This window comes from Dermacentor albipictus, chromosome 1 (assembly GCF_038994185.2).
Source record: "Dermacentor albipictus isolate Rhodes 1998 colony chromosome 1, USDA_Dalb.pri_finalv2, whole genome shotgun sequence".
NCBI classification, from domain to species: domain Eukaryota; kingdom Metazoa; phylum Arthropoda; class Arachnida; order Ixodida; family Ixodidae; genus Dermacentor; species Dermacentor albipictus.
The window spans coordinates 321,839,655-321,856,535 of record NC_091821.1 but is presented as its reverse complement, the minus strand read 5'-3'; the positions used below and the strand labels follow the sequence as shown (position 1 = coordinate 321,856,535).

The window sequence follows — 16,881 nt, the reverse complement described above, 5'->3', positions numbered from 1 at the left end:
CAAGTCATCACAGTTATACACGGTCCACATGTGCACATTACATACAGGCATGTGCACTATAATGCCACGTCAGCAGACCGGACTAGTGCACTACCATCACAGTAGACGAGCTTATCAGTATTGTGGCAAAACTGGAAACATAAGCCGCAGGACTGGACAAACACCCCTCATGTGAGTTAAGCATATGCAGCTGGATGTTTAAAGGGACATTAAATAAAAAAATAAGTTGAGCTGTAATAGTAAATTACGCTTCTACTGTACCAAGAAAAAAGACTCTCACCATGAAAGGAGGCTTGGTAAGCCAGAAAAGGCACAAAAATTACCTAGACAGGAGGCTGCACCACTTGGAAGTTCCTGCACTGCTTTGCTATAACATCATGAATATCTACGGCATCTGCTTGGATCGAGTTGTTCTTTTATTAGCAAGGATGGACTGTGCTGTACCGTAAAGGAACGAAAGACTGAACTGAGAATGTTTCAGGCACCTTCACTGCAGTTTTAGCACAAAATTCAAGAAATGAAACTTTAGTCTTCATTTTCTGTTTTCGTAATCGCATCTTACTGCGAAATCAATGAAGATAGAGTTTTGAAGGAATACCTTACTTTATCAGTCTCAACTGATTTAGTGTTTCTGCATATGCCCTGTAAGCTTGTGCAGCTTGACTGTACTAGGTCAATTCTAAGACATCTCTTTTGTGACATATTGCAGCTACCAAGAATGAGAGCACAGAAACAGCAGATCCACCACCAGAGGAGGAGGAGGAGGGACCTTTCCGTTCCTTTTGCAAGTATGCTGGACACACAGCTGACCTCTTGGATGTGTCGTGGTCACGGGTACGTCACGCACATACAGCTTCAGCACCTGTTCTAAAACATAGATCTCTAACAGCTCAGGCACTAAGCAATTTTACATGGTAACATTCAGTATCTTGGCAGCCCTGGAGGTAGGACTAAATGCAATTGCCAAGCATTTATAAGTCCCCACAGCCAGTAGTTGTGACATGTTTGTCGTGTCCCATCTAATGGCATCTCCTATCGTGCAATATATATCTTTTAATGTTTTATGCTATTTTTTTTAGCCACTTCCCCTTGTGGCACTGAGTAGCTATGCCTTCTTTTCATGCAGAACAACTTCATTCTGTCATCATCCATGGACAAGACAGTGAGGCTGTGGCACATCAGCAGTCGTGACTGCCTCTGCTGCTTTCAGCATGTTGACTTTGTCACGGCCATTGCTTTCCATCCCCGGGTAAGGTAGCTGATGCCAGTGCAACAAGTGCGAATGGCTCATTTGTGATCATTCGCAGGATGACCGCTACTTTCTGAGTGGCTCCCTTGATGGCAAGTTGAGACTTTGGAACATTCCAGACAAGAAAGTCGCCCTCTGGAACGAGCTGGACGGCCAGACCAAACTCATAACAGCTGCCAATTTTTGTCAAAAGGGCAAATTTGCCGTGGTCGGCTCCTATGATGGGCGGTGCATCTTCTATAACACAGAGGTAAAGTGAAGCTTTAGCAGTGGCATACGGTCTTGACTGGGCCTTTTTCGTGCAGCAGCTCAAGTACTACACCCAAATCCACGTACGCTCAACGCGAGGAAAGAATGCTCAGGGCCGAAAGATTACTGGTATTGAGCCTATGCCTGGAGAAGACAAGGCAAGTTCATAATCGATTCCAAATTTGTGTGCCAGTTACAGAAAAACATTACTTTTGCTTTAGTGCTTACGTTACAGATGTAAGCACTGATTGTGCACAGAAAAATGCCTGTACACACTCACCCACGCACACACTAGCCTGTCTTTCCTTATGTTCTACAGAGATTCATTTTTGTTGCTTGTAGCCTATGTAATTTATGCTAGTTTGTATAACAATGTAACAATAGCCGCTAGGATTTAAGTGTAAAGGTCACATAGACAGAATTCACATTGCCATTCCACAGGTGATGTGAAATTAGGGCTGTTTAGCCTCGTATTAGGTTAAACAGCTATGCCCTACTTGTCCTGCATATTTTATCAGTTTCATTGAATCAGTAACTACGTGACTGAATTCTTGCCTTGCTGCTTGGAATCCTAAGAGCCTGCGCTCTTTCGCAGATTCTTGTGACCTCCAATGACTCGCGCATTCGTCTGTACGATCTTCGAGACCTGTCACTCTCGTGCAAGTACAAAGGCTACGTCAACCTCAGTAGCCAAATCAAAGGGTCCTTCAGGTAAGGCTAGCTCGTAAATGTAGAGCTCAGACTAGTGAAAATGCTACTGTGTGCAGCCACGATGGAAGGTACGTCATCAGTGGCTCGGAGAACCAGTTTATCTACATCTGGAAAACCTACCACGACTACAAGTTCTCATCAGCACGGCGGGATCGAAACACTTATTGGGAAAGTATAAAAGGTATTAGTCCCGAGCTCTAATGCTACTCGTACGTTGTGGGATGCCCTGTGTCTCAAACATTCATGCCTTATGATAACAAACTCCTGAGGTTAAAGTCTCTCCTTGAAGCTTTATTGAGCTTCTTTACTGGCTCTAAAATGTTCTTTTAGTTTACTGCTGCAATGCTTTATCCTTTGCTCTTTCGCTGCTGTACTTACTCAAATCTAGGTCGGCCTTGATTCTAAGCCAACCCCCTAAATTTGGAAGTTCAGAAAATAAAAATAAGACTTCCCACAAATGCAGGCTTACCAACCTAATAGCAAACAATATAAATAAATAAACAGCAAGAAAAACAAATGGCACTTGTTACCAATGTCCAGCACCAGCCACAAACTTGCTGTGGCTCTTTGTAGATACTCATGTACAGGCGCAGTGTGCTCGATGCCAGTGTCTCATCAAAAGGGAACATAACCTGCAGTGGGACAGTGCAATGTAAAGCTCTCTGCCTTTGTTATGTTGCTCGAAGTGGCGATAGCGTGCTGGGCCAGCGGCTGAGCCGATATTTGTGTCGCGGTGTGGCGTTGAAGCCCTGACGAGAAAGCGATGGCATCATAAACGTTGAAAGAACATGTCTTGACCGTTTGGCCCTTGGTTTGTTAAGTGTGTTAGGTTTGAACTGTAGCCTTTTGTGCTTTATAAAACTTCAGAATAGGAAAAAGAAGGCGCTACTGATACAGAACATAGACAGTTGTACTTCTAGTGGCTTGACAATCAAATTTTATTGAGGGCTTCATTATGCATTGCTCGTTTACGTGCTCATTGAAATGCGTGTTTTAGGACTTTGAGAACACAAACTTGCTTGTGGTAGGAAAGGTTGCTGCTTCCTGGCTGTAGTCTAGTGTCGCAAAATGGGTAAATGCAAAGGCACGCCATAACACTTCGGAAGCGGTACGTCAGTATAAAATATAATGAAGCATACTCGTAAGAGGCCACAAGCGCCCTAGCTAGCACTGAAGCAGATGTGCTTAAATGTACTTGAAGACGTTCAGCAATCGTGACAGCCGACGCAGCCTTTCGAAAGAGCGAGAGAGTTCGTAAGTGCCTGTCGTCTGCGAGAAAAGTCTCGCGTTTGCAGCGAGCAGGCGTCGTAGTAGACAACACTTGTAGCATTCCTCTCAAAGGTGCAACACTTCCATAGATACTTGATGAGTATTTTTATATAAGTACATGCATGGTTTTTATTGCTGTTGTAAAAATAAATAATTATTCTTTGGCAGTAAATCGGGAAGAGAATCGCAGAAGAATGCATACCCTGGTGTGCCCTGGTGGCAAACCATAGTAAACCGTGCTTTAATCTGTCATACAAAGTTTATGTAACGTGTTGTGCATTATATAAGACACTGCAGAAATAAAATTAGATGTTACGCAATAATACTTAAGTATAGCTTAGTTTACTGTGCCACAAGCAAACGCCACTAGTCTAAAGATCGAAATCAATCCGAAGCCTTGACTTCCCATCATTCCCATGTAGGTTGATGCAACGCTCATAAGAGCCCCCCCCCCGTAGACACTAGCGCCACATTTTCCTCTAGGGTACTTTTTTAGAAACTCTGTTACAGAAGGATAAATGAAGAGAGAGGAAGAAGATCGCGAGAAGCTGGCTGCTGCGTGTTGTTACTAGTCAGCCATCTTAACCCCATTGACTCCGCTTGTACATACATTGTAAATACAGTCTTATACTCCCAACATCCCTGTAACAATATGACGAAAAATTACCTAAAGAAATACTTTGATGTGAAAAGGGTTAAGAGAACATGAAAAGGCAACACTGTATCAGTTTGTACTGGTAAAGTATACTTTCAGAACTTTTGTTTCGTATATTTGGTGAAAAGAAGGTTATTACTGATTTTCTTTAAATGTAGGTGAAACTCCCCCGTTTTTCTTCCTCAGTACCCATATTTTATTCAATATATTTGTACATGTGAGGCGTTCTTGTCCCAGAGCCACAACTGCCATCACGCTCATTACTACTGTGCAGAACTACTGATGAAAGCAGAATGAGGCCCCTTATAGAGTTATGCTTGATTTAAAATCATTGTATAGTAGACTTTTGTTAATTCGACACCGGTTAATTCGATTCCGACCGGCGTCCATACATTTGAGTGCTTGGATCAAATGCTTGCAGGAAACAATACTTGGCACTTCATGTTGAGATTTCCCAACAAAGCAATGTGCAGTAAACATGAGGCAGAAAAGTCTTGGAATAGGCTAGATAAGTCACGCTAAACGAAAATTTTTCTACACAAATTAGACAAGGACATAATAAAGACACATGAAAACAGTGCTGGTGCTGTTTTCATGTCTATTTAATCGTCGTCTAGTTCATGCTGAACATTTTTGTGTGTAGTAAATGCTTTAATGACATTTGTGTGCTCAGAAATTCCAATAGTAGTATACTTAGTAAGCATCTGTTCTGAAGCGTTCATGCCTGTTCTGCATTCCCTCCCGTCTTGAAGAGATGAATGCAACAGAGTGATGAAAACAGTTCAAGGTGATGATGTACAGCCGAACCTTGTTATAAGGAAGCTGTGTCTAACTCGAGAATACCTATTATCACTATATCTAATTGTTATGAGAGTACATTTGTTACATGTTGATATCGGTAAGAAGCATTTGATTTATACTTCGTTAGATCTGACACTTTATTACATCCTTGTTCTTCATATCAAGTTGTAGTGTGAAACGACTCTAAGTAACCTGATGAGCTCGCATAATTTTTTTCTAATGACCGCCATCCCCCCAACCTCCCACACTTTTTCTTTTCTTCATCAAAAACACATTGCCCACACTTTTTCCACAGGCTGCAACAGAGTAAGCTTATTGAATTAAATTTATTTCTGCACAATATATGGTGCTCGCTATTCTGGCAAACTCAACAAGCAACAAGGGTAAATATTGCTAAAAAACAAATGAAAAGGTGGTGTGTGGTGAGAAAATAAGGTGGAAAGACAGCACTACCTTCAGATTTCATTGTTGCTTAAGTGAAGTGGATATTGACAGTTTGTGTAATGTCTGCTCTCTGGAAACTGTGAATTTGTTTAGGTCCTTTTTGATTATGCATAGGTCGAGTCGATTGTCATAAATTGTCTGAAGCATGGCTAATAGAAACTTTGTTATTGTGTATTAAACAAAATTTTTAAGGGGTTCTGACATGAAATTTTCAGCTTGTCGTCTATAGCGTTTATGCCTAGGTTTATGCCTTTGAAGAAATACCAGCAAGCACCAGAGCACTAAATAATTTGCGATAATACTTGTTTCTACCAACCTTTCCTGCATTAGCAAGATCATGTCCGTGGTATATGTTTCCTTGTTTTATTCGTGCTGTTTAACCTCAGTTCTAAACCTTTCCTGGCTTTGGTACCAAGGTGTCGTGACACAGTGGCCGGCTCCATTGAGAAGAGATGTGCACAGCACTCTTGTTTATTTTTCTATGAACACTAGCTACCTAGCTTTACGGGTTTCAAGAACAGTTTCTTTGAAAGCAAGGAATGTTGTTTAGCCCCACCTCCCCCCTTTTTCATGTGTATGAAAAAAAAAGGAAAAAAAATCTATAAGGAGTTAATAGAAAGTGGTGGATCTGCAAAGAATTTTGCTACGTACGTAGAAGTGGTCATTGTTGGCCTCTAGGAGTTAAAGAATGGGTATAAAGCAAACGGATAAGTATTCACAGGCAACTGAGGACCACACACACAATTTAGAAGATTAGGAATTTTAGAGATACGGAGGTTCTTGAGTACTGGGAAGTACCTCTGGCTGGAAGTGTAGTAGTGCTGGTGATGAAGTGAATTTGTTGGAAGGTGTGGTTCCAATTGTGCTACATTAACAATCTCTTGTGGAATGTTGCAGCTCACAATGCTGTGGTGACAGCAGCAGTGTTTGCACCCAACCCAGACTTAGTTCTCCAGCAGTTGGATGAGAAGGAAACTACAGTCCCAGAGAGCCCTGCTACGGGCAATTATGTGATCATCAGTGCGGACTTTGGTGGAACCATCAAGGTGTTTGCCAGGCGCAGCCGTCCTAGGGCCAGCCTCCACTGAGAGGGAGATTGTGAGGAGGCACATGTGAATAAAATGCATGTTTCACTTGTACAGTGGGGACTTGAGAATGAAAGCATTGAGCTGTTCTTTGAAAAGTTCACTTGTGATGGGCTTGCCCAGCTGGCACTCAGGATTCTTGACAACATACTCCACGTAGACCTGTGTAGGAACAAGAGAGCAAACATCTGGAGCAAACTACTCGGGCGTGCAGTTGCACATTGCAGTACAGGACAGCAGGTGAGTTGGCACTGGTTAGTGTTTGAACAATTTTTTAGAATGCAAGAAAATAGAAAGAAAAGCCAACAAAAAATTGGAAATGCCCAAAATGGTCATACGCTCAAATTACTACTTCGACGCAATGTACTTATTGCATGATCAATCTTTTAAAGCAAGGTGCAGCTGAGTAAATGCTACAAAATTGCAACTAACTATCAGATTAGGACTGATATTTGCATCAGGGGGAGCAACATAGTTTTTCATCTTGCTTTTAGCACTTGTGCTTGTTTCCTCAGTGCAGCTAAAGGTGCTTTCAATGCCTAGCTTTCATCCTGTTTAAATATGAACGAAACCTAGCCTAAGGTGGTACAGCCTTCAGCACTGAACCACTTGTCTGCTTGCCTGTGATGGTGCAGTTCTATGTTTTCCAGTGCGTGCAACAAAGCTTTTGAAAGCTATACCTAACTTAAGGACCACAGCTCAATTGATTTGGTGACAACATGTGCACTTAACAGTAAAGCAGTGTACAAAATGGACAGATAACAAATTACATTTGAATTCCTACTGTAATTTCGTACTTTGGTCGATTACAAAAAGCTGTAACTTAAGCAGCACACTAGAGATACTGCGAGCTGGCAGACTAGGAACGTGGTCACCTTGGACCAAAAGTGCGAGGAAAGAAAACATGGACACTAAAGTTAGTTCTGTTGGTGGTCCCGTTGTTTTTGTATTTCGCAGTTTTGTTTTCAGATCATTAGCAAATGCACTGCTTCAGTACGAGCAGCATGCTGCGGTGTTCGCAATTTGCACAAAATAAATACTTCACGCATACAGCCGTAAACGTTTGTAGATATCGCCGTTTACCTGATGGTAAATGTCGTGCAAAAGCTCTCGCACGTTGCTGGCGTTGGTGTCCGTGTTCATGATGAACTTGAGGCCCGACGGAGTCTCGTAAAAGTTTAGCTTGTACTTGTTGGTTTTGAAGTTCAGGAAGCCGTCGTTGCTGCGAGGAACATTATGCGGTAAGAAAAAGAACACTACGCGGGTTTATTGTCCTCACCAGACTGTAGGGGCGATCTTGGCCACAAAAGACTTGAGGGAATATATCATTCCGTACATCAGTTTCGCCTCCTGCAACAGAAGCAGAGTCGGTGAAAGGGTTCGCTAATGGATCCAGCATTTCTTTTGGCACCGTGTAAACTGACCTCCTCCCTCAACATGCCCGAGTTCTTGTTCCTCTTCCACTCGTCGTAGTAAAGGAACGCTCCATTGCGGCTGAATATGTACAAATTATGAATGGTCATTTCAAGATTCGCTACACGGCAAGCGCCACTTATTCCTCTGGCAGCTTGCAAGCAGACGATGATCGTGATGATGATGCCAATAACGAAGAAGCCAGAAATGTTTTTATAATATGTTTGTGATCAGATTTTTTAACGCAAGTACTGTCAAATTATATTCTGTCAATTAATAACGCAGGAACATACAACGAAAACTCAAGTTCTTGTGTTGTAGCTGCCAACGTTACTAACGTGTCCCGCCATGTCTGCGTATAAAGTTAAAATTCTAGTGTAAAATCACTTTATAGTAATTTTTAATAATACTAACATGATTTGTAAAATAAAACTACTTGCTTTTAGCCGTATGTCATTGTGGCCATAAAGTTTCTTACAAAAATTTTTGTAGGAAACTCTATATGATTGTGGCAGCCATAGTGGCAGCCTCGTTACGGTGAGAAGCTTCCGTGAGTTCATATCCGGTGTTTGCCATGCCGCGTGCATCGTCGCTGAAGTCCATGCTTGTGTCTTGCCGTCTTTCGTAAACATGACTTACAAAAGCCAGTCAACTCCGCGCTGTAGGACAGGAGCAAGCTTGGTAAAGCACAAAGGGACGTTCTCTTATGACTCCAAGTAAGTATAAATAGTTACACGATCATCCTATAAGTGAAAACAAGGCCATGACAACACGAACGGCGCAGACGAAGTCAACTCTCGGCTGAAGTTACCCCGATCATAAGGGAATGCAACTACTTTGTTGTCAAGCCGAGAGTAGTAATGAAATCCAAGAAGATCCAAGGTTAGGTACAGTTGTCACAAAGCATGCGGTAAATGAGTTTGGCCCGTCACGCGGCAGCACGCAGTAACGTGCGATCCCAGTGATTGCAAGCTTGTCGCGCTGTTTAATTGTGAAATGTTATTGCTTCCTGTCAGAGAAAGTGCCAAAATGTTACACATTACATTTGCATCGAACCAGTCCTATCCGTTGGAAGTGATTTCGGTGGCCCTGCATGTTTAAAACATAAATCTGGCAGTTTTATGCACGTATGTTTCGGCACACTGACGTTTCGCTGAAGGGAAGAATTCGCAACTCGGCTTGACTGCGTATAACGTGAATAATAGCTCTCCTAAGAGCTGATCGACCCTCCCTGTACACATGGCACGATCTCCACCACGTAAATTCCGTTTGCTGCATGAAAATTTAGCGTTGATGCGTTCTTAGTTGTGATGCTCGATTTCATTAAGCGAACTCTAAGCTATTTTGAATGGTAATTTAAATGTTTTAGGATACTACCAATGCGTAACGCACTTTCTTAATCCGTAATACCACCTCGGCAATTGTCTTAGTCGGAGCTGTCAGTCTATCAAAATTGTCATAGATGCACTCAGCTATTTCAAGTGCCAACGTTGCCGAACATGCAATATCACATTTTGAACAGCGGTGGCATCGTGCTATGTTATATATTATGACAGAGTTTGCTAACATGTACCTATGACAGTTCCCTGAATATATTGCAGAGAGACAGGAACTTTGTGACAACTCGCAAATCAAAATAGACATAAACATACCTTTGTTAATGAATGAAAAAATAAAAATTATCTTTCATAAAACTTTTGCACAGGATACAGCAGTTGGAACACATATTTGGTACTATTACATTGACAAGCCTCTCTCCCCCAATTGAAAAAAAAAAACATCATAGACTGGAAAGCTTTGCTGGAAATATGCCACGTCTCAACTTGAATTAAAGGGACACTAAAGGTTACTATTAAGTCAATGTGGACTATTGAAATACCATCACAGAAACCTCGAAACGCTTGTTTCGTGCCAAGGAGAGACTTATTTTGAGAGAAAATGCATTCTGAAGCGTCCGCGTACCTCTAGCGCAGTTCAAATCGCCCGCCCTCCGATCGAGGAGTACTGACATCATGGTCTCATAGTGACGTTGCGCCATCGGTGAGTAGAACGGCGTCCGCAGACGGTGCTACGGCTTTTCTGCGCAAAACGCAAACGCGCGGCCAGAAACAGAGCCGACAGCAGAGCGAAAGCGGGAGTATGGTGGCTAGCGGAAGGAGAAACGAATTACGTCCCACGGCACACGGCGAGTCAGTTTTCGTTAAACTATAGGCTGCGGCGAGCTCGCAGCGTGGTGTGTGAGAAGTGACGAGCCTTTTCGCACTCGCAACAGGGCATAAAAAAGTTTGAATCGACGCAAAACTCGGCCTAGAAACGTGCTTCGCCACAGCCAGGGCTCAATACGACCCAAGCTGGCACGACCCAGGTGTCGTTTCCCGCACCGCCACCAGGCGCCGCTACTATATCTCAAACTCCAGCGCAAGACGCCCATAAGCTGGTACTTCATTCTATGACGCAAACTTCGACGCTCGTCGCAATGGACCCTGACACCGACAGATTGGCTCGCGATGGTGGGCTCAAATTCAGCGATTTGAGCACCGACGAGCGCGACCTGCTGCTGAGGGCTCGCACTGCCGGCGTCGTTGCGTACTACGACGGCGGCTTCGACACCGGCTCTCCGGAGCGGGAAAGCAATGAGGGCTTCCCACGACATCACATGGACGTGGCATTCTCGCTGCTTGTTCCTAATGAAAGTTTCGCGAGCCAGCAGAATCCTCACAGCACGACGCGATAACGAAAGTACTGAAACTCTAAAGCGTGCGCGGCGCAGAGTCGAGCGAAAACGAAACCTTTCGAACACCCATATTACTGGAGGGTAACGTCAAAATGTTATTTTTTCTTAGAATCGAATAGACGTAGACAAGTAGCATTTTTTTCCCTCTTATAATCGAATGAAATGATATTTTTAATACGAGTAGTTGAGTCTTAGTAACACAAATTATGAGGAGCCCTTTCGTCATCGGGCTAGTACTGGAATGTCGCTGGGGGGTCTCAAATCGTGTCATGCATTTACCTCAATTTCTCGGTTACTAAAGCTCTGTTCGTGATTAAATTGACGCCTTAGACGTTCTAGAACATTGCTCTACCACTTTAACTTGAGTTTCTGGTAACCTTTAGTGTCCCTTTAAGTGCACCGCTTTTGATGTTCATAATAGCAGAAAGTGTCTTCTGCAAGAGGTCCTTCTTCGATTTGTTCGTAATTTTATGCAGCATTCTGTGCTGATACTTGTATTGCAATTTTGGTTTTGTTTAGCTTCACATGAGACAAGAGTGCTTAGTTTGCAAATGGGTGGGCTCAGTGCAGATGTTCAGTGTCTATTTTGTGACATTATAGTGCCATACTGAAGCAATGATAGAAAGTTCATTCAACCTACTGCTCCCCAGTAAGCACTACCCATTGCTGTCTTTTCAGGTTTTTCCTCATTCCAAGTGGCACAGGCGTAAAAGTCTACAGCTGTGCTACTGGAGAACGTGTCAGCACCTTTAGTGAACACAACTCTGAAGTAGTTGCTGTTGTAAGAAACCCAGAAAACCTGGTGCAGGTGAGTAATCGGGAATCATGTATTATCAAATACGATACACAAAGGAACATGTGAGCACTTGACAGATAGCTTCTTTGATGCCGGGCTATGGCTGAAATGGCAAGCGTGGGAACATTGTGTACGTCATTCTGTCTACTAGCGGCACTGCCTGCAGTGGCAAATTTTATTCCCCAAATGGCTTTTGGCAATGAAAAGTGCAAGTTACGCTCTCCTGTGTTGTTTCGTAGTCTCTGCACTGTGAAATGTAATACCTGCTTTGTGATGCCACGGTGAAAAGTTATTGCCCACCTCAAACCTACATCAGGGTACCTATACTCTGTTTCAGTAGTTCCGTGCAGCACTGTGGAAGCTACAGGCATCGTCTCCCAAATAAGGGGCCAAACTTAATTTTAATGGTGCCCTTCCCCACCTTGTTGTCTGCTGGTGGTGAGTGCTGCAGTGCAGGCAGCAGTAGCATCTACCATGACTGCATATTCGCTCTGACACCGAAGAAGTCTTCCAAGATACTTCATGTTACTGAGAAGGAAGGTTGTACAGACGGCGGGAGTGGAGGGTATACAAGGAGCACTTTGCCAGTGCGTTTCACAGGATGGTGGCGCCATCTCTTGACTCCTCTTTTAACAGCCACTTGTGCATGGTGTGCTTGCTGACATTCGTAAGTACAGCCATATTTTCTCAAATGTAAATTTGTGCACATTTACGGCACTTATTCTGCAATGTTCCAAGCATGTTCAACGCCAACTTATTCATTCCCTTCGCATAAAAGAGCAGCTTGGAATGATACCACACAAGCAAGTCTGCTGATGCCATTTTTGCAAAGGATGAAGCACTAACCAGGAAGGAGTCCTCCACGATGCTGTGGCTGTGCTTGCTACACATATGAAATTATCCGCTGTCAAAGCAATTAATTGTTTGTACTTTTTACTGCAAATGAATGTTTGTGCGGCATCATTGCAGTAATTTTGTTGTTTGCATGTTTTCATTTGAACAAGCGGTGGAGAACTCTATTTTCAGTATCATAAAGCCTCTAAAAATGTTTCATTAAAGAACAAAGCAAAACTGCACAGTAAACTGCCCTGTGGCCTGTAGAGAAGTTTCCAAGTAAACACCTGCTAACAAGACCACTTTTCAAGGTCATTTAGTCATCCAGCGTGTTCCAAACTGCTCTTCTACTGCTCGCTGCACAAGAATCAGTGCTTGTGAGTCGCATAGCCTTGGCTTTGCTGCACAAAACTACTGAAACAGGGTGTAGTGCATCACAGGTGCAGATGTATCATGTTTAGTCGAATACAAGCTGAGATTTTTCCTCAAAAGCCTTAGCCTCGAAGTCATCCCCTCCATTATATGCGAGGCTGGTGGATTCAGTTGCTGTTTCAATATGGAGGCAACAGCACTATATTTACAGCAATCCAGTTTTTAGACAGCAACATTAATTGTAGTAAATTATAATCCTTGTCAGATTAGGCACTTTTTGCCTTCACACCAACGCAAAGTGAATGCCATTGTTCATCGTCATCATCATCAAGCCATTGAAAGAACAAAGTGCCGCCTCTACAACTGGTGGAGGGCACTTCTGAAACAAGCCAGAAGGTGGCATTGACTAGGATGTGTGTGTCTTATGGTTTCTTCCTTTTTTTTCTTTATTTATTTATTTATTCCATCACTCTTCTGTTAACTATCCGAGTCAGTTGCAGTCACCAAGTGCAGGAAACTAATAAACCTACAAACAAGTCGGTAGAACCAATCATTCTAGGTGTGGACAAGATAATCTGCCACACTTTAGAGCATCTTATTTACTGCTATCAACAGAAGTGTATGTCATTTCAATGTTTTGAGAACTGGTATTTATGCTTATAATCCTGCTTCACGTGTGTGTGGGCATAGGCAGAGTTGCAAGTGCTTTTTAAAAGAGTTATGGTCACAGCTAAGTTTTACATGACATTTTGAAGTTGCATTTGGCTTTTGGTGGATGTATTTTGTAATGTTTCAGGTACTGAGTTGTTCTGCTGATGGTGTTGTGTACAAGTGGGATCCTTCAGATGGTTCTGTGCTTAAGGTATGAAATTCGACCTTTTGTAAATCTTGCGGTGCTGGTGACGCATTCTCTTCGTGTTTAGGTGTATGACACCATGTGATGTGGGCCTTCTATATCATAGTAAATTTATTGTCAAGCCAATACTGATCAAAGCAAGTATATTTGCAGCACAACTGTCTGCTGAGCTCATTGAACACAAGGATGTGATATCTGATATGAAAGAAAGCATGTGAACAGTGCATTTTGCAGGAGGAGTGGAATGGAAATGGTCTGAACTCAGCTAATTCTGAAGGCTATTAGTGGAGTAAGTCCTTTTTTTTTTAATTGTAATTGTGCAGGTTGTCCACAAATAGCTGCTCTCAAGACACCACTTGAGCCACTGTGCTGAATTCGCATAAACTGAAACTTCCTTTACTGTGTGGCCAAGAACATCGCACTATTTATTTTGGCATTCTTGAACTTGAGACAAGCTGCTGCTTATGCATATCATTCTTGAGGATAATTTCTTTGCGTGTTGTATACAGAAAAAGTTGAAAAGCTGTGCTCAAGTTAATATACTGGAGGGCATAAATACTGTTATGCACATAATAACCAGATTTGAGATTTACACAAGAACTTTGGTGGCTTTTTTTGAGCCATACAGCTTTTGTCATTTATTCATATTATGGCAGTAGACTCGTTAGCATTGGCAGTGCGCTCATTCGCTTTCATCATCATCATCATCATCAGCCTGGTTACGCCCACTGCAGGGCAAAGGCCTCTCCCATATTTCTCCAACAACCCCGGTCATGCACTAATTGTGGCCATGCCGTCCCTGCAAACTTCTTAATCTCATCCGCCCACCTAACTTTCTGCCGCCCCCTGCTACGCTTCCCTTCCCTTGGGATCCAGTCCGTAACCCTTAATGACCATCGGTTATCTTCCCTCCTCATTACATGTCCTGCCCATGTCCATTTCTTTTTCTTGATTTCAACTAAGATGTCATTAACTCGCGTTTGTTCCCTCACCCAATCTGCTCTTTTCTTATCCCTTAACGTTACACCTATCATTCTTCTTTCCATAGCTCGTTGTGTCGTCCTTAATTTGAGTAGTACCCTTTTCGTAAGCCTCCAGGTTTCTGCCCCGTAAGTGAGTACTGGTAAGACACAGCTATTATATACTTTTCTCTTGAGGGATAATGGCAACCTGCTGTTCATGATTTGGGAATGCCTGCCGAAGGCACCCCAGCCCATTCTTATTCTTCTGATTATTTCCGTCTCATGATCCGGATCCACCGTCAATACCTGTCCTAAGTAGATGTATTCCCTTACGACTTCCAGTGTCTCGCTGCCTATTGTAAATTGCTGTTCTCTCCCGAGACTGTTAAACATTACTTTAGTTTTCTGCAGATTAATTTTTAGACCCACTCTTCTGCTTTGCCTCTCCAGGTCAGTGAGCATGCATTGCAGTTGGTCCCCTGAGTTACTAAGCAAGGCAATATCATCAGCGAATCGCAAGTTACTAAGGTATTCTCCATTAACTTTTATCCCCATTTCATCCCAATCCAGGTCTCTGAATACCTCCTGTAAACATGCTGTGAATAGCATTGGAGAGATCGTATCTCCCTGCCTGACGCCTTTCTTTATTGGGATTTTGTTGCTTGCTTTATGGAGGACTACGGTGGCTGTGGAGCCGCTATAGATATCTTCCAATATTTTTACATATGGCTCATCTACACCCTGATTCCGTAATGCCTCCATGACTGCCGAGGTTTCGACTGAATCAAACGCTTTCTCGTAATCAATGAAAGCTATATATAAAGGTTGGTTATATTCTGCACATTTCTCTATCACTTGATTGATAGTGTGAATATGGTCTATTGTTGAGTAGCCTTTACGGAATCCTGCCTGGTCCTTTGGTTGACAGAAGTCTAAGGTGTTCCTGATTCTATTTGCAATTACCTTAGTAAATACTTTGTAGGCAACGGACAGTAAGCTGATCGGTCTATAATTTTTCAAGTCTTTGGCGTCCCCTTTCTTATGGATTAGGATTATGTTAGCGTTCTTCCAAGATTCCGGTACGCTCGAGGTCATGAGGCATTGCGTATACAGGGTGGCCAGCTTCTCTAGAACAATCTGTCCACCATCCTTCAACAAATCTGCTGTTACCTGATCCTCCCCAGCTGCCTTCCCCCTTTGCATATCTCCTAAGGCTTTCTTTACTTCTTCCGGCGTTACCTTCGGGATTTCGAATTCCTCTAGACTATTTTCTCTTCCATTATCGTCGTGGGTGCCACTGGTACTGTATAAATCTCTATAGAACTCCTCAGCCACTTCAACTATCTCATCCATATTAGTAATGATATTGCCGGCTTTGTCTCTTAACGCATACATCTGATTCTTGCCAATTCCTAGTTTCTTCTTCACTGTTTTTAGGCTTCCTCCGTTCCTGAGAGCATGTTCAATTCTATCCATATTATACTTCCTTATGTCAGCTGTCTTACGCTTGTTGATTAACTTCGAAAGTTCTGCCAGTTCTATTCTAGCTGTAGGGTTAGATGCTTTCATACATTGGCGTTTCTTGATCAGATCTTTCGTCTCCTGCGATAGTTTGCTGGTATCCTGCCTAACGGAGTTACCACCGACTTCCATTGCACACTCCTTAATGATGTCCACAAGATTGTCGTTCATTGCTTCAACACTAAGGTCCTCTTCCTGAGTTAAAGCTGAATACCTGTTCTGTAGCTTGATCTGTAATTCCTCTATTTTCCCTCTTACTGCTAACTCATTGATCGGCTTCTTATGTACCAGTTTCTTCCGTTCCCTCCTCAGGTCTAGGCTAATTCGAGTTCTTACCATCCTGTGGTCACTGCAGCGCACCTTGCCGAGCACGTCCACATCTTGTATGATGCCAGGGTTAGCGCAGAGTATGAAGTCTATTTCATTTCTAGTCTCGCCGTTCGGGCTCCTCCACGTCCACTTTCGGCTATCCCGCTTGCGGAAGAAGGTATTCATTATCCTCATATTATTCTGTTCCGCTAACTCTATTAATAACTCTCCCCTGCTATTCCTAGTGCCTATGCCATATTCCCCCACTGCCTTGTCTCCAGCCTGCTTCTTGCCTACCTTGGCATTAAAGTCGCCCATTAGTATAGTGTATTTAGTTTTCACTCTACCCAGTGCCGATTCCACGTCTTCATAGAAGCTTTCGACTTCCTGGTCATCATGACTTGATGTAGGGGCGTAGACCTGTACAATCTTCATTTTGTACCTCTTATTAAGTTTCATAACAAGACCTGCCACCCTCTCGTTAATGCTATAGAATTCCTGTATGTTACCAGCTATATTCTTATTAACCAGGAATCCGACTCCTAGTTCTCTTCTCTCCGCTAAGCCCCGATAGCAAAGGACGTGCCCGCTATTTAGCACTGTATATGCTTCTTTTGGCCT

The 16,881-nt window shown here is 42.9% G+C and overlaps 3 protein-coding genes across 4 annotated transcripts in view; 2 read left to right on the top strand and 1 right to left on the bottom strand.

Annotated features, from left to right (window-relative positions):
* Positions 1-6,519, top strand: part of LOC135919372 (WD repeat-containing protein 44) — a 42,798-nt gene extending 36,279 nt beyond the window's left edge. Inside the window, exons 12-18 of one of the 2 annotated variants that reach the window (XM_065453139.2) lie at positions 710-834; positions 1,127-1,249; positions 1,308-1,499; positions 1,558-1,656; positions 2,094-2,209; positions 2,266-2,390; positions 6,276-6,519. In XM_065453139.2, the coding sequence (XP_065309211.1) occupies positions 710-834; positions 1,127-1,249; positions 1,308-1,499; positions 1,558-1,656; positions 2,094-2,209; positions 2,266-2,390; positions 6,276-6,466 (971 nt within the window). In that variant the 3' untranslated portion in view covers positions 6,467-6,519. Of the gene's footprint in view, positions 1-709; positions 835-1,126; positions 1,250-1,307; positions 1,500-1,554; positions 1,657-2,093; positions 2,210-2,265; positions 2,391-6,275 lie in introns of both variants that reach the window. The other variant, XM_065453138.2, reaches the window with a different exon arrangement.
* Positions 6,492-8,056, bottom strand: Bet5 (blocked early in transport 5). The gene is made up of 4 exons (XM_065453141.2): positions 7,888-8,056; positions 7,743-7,813; positions 7,547-7,685; positions 6,492-6,625 (listed from the first exon to the last, which is right to left on the bottom strand). Exons 1-4 carry the CDS (start codon positions 7,984-7,986, stop codon positions 6,509-6,511), a joined length of 426 nt encoding a protein of 141 aa, XP_065309213.1. The 5' UTR covers positions 7,987-8,056; the 3' UTR covers positions 6,492-6,508.
* Positions 8,057-8,429: 373 nt separating this feature from the next.
* The window catches only part of l(2)05287 (WD repeat-containing protein l(2)05287), a 74,608-nt gene continuing 66,156 nt past the window's right edge, over positions 8,430-16,881 (top strand). Inside the window, exons 1-3 of the mRNA XM_065453133.2 lie at positions 8,430-8,592; positions 11,289-11,418; positions 13,409-13,474. Of these exons, the coding sequence (XP_065309205.2) occupies positions 8,507-8,592; positions 11,289-11,418; positions 13,409-13,474 (282 nt within the window). The 5' untranslated portion in view covers positions 8,430-8,506. The remainder of the gene's footprint in view (positions 8,593-11,288; positions 11,419-13,408; positions 13,475-16,881) is intronic.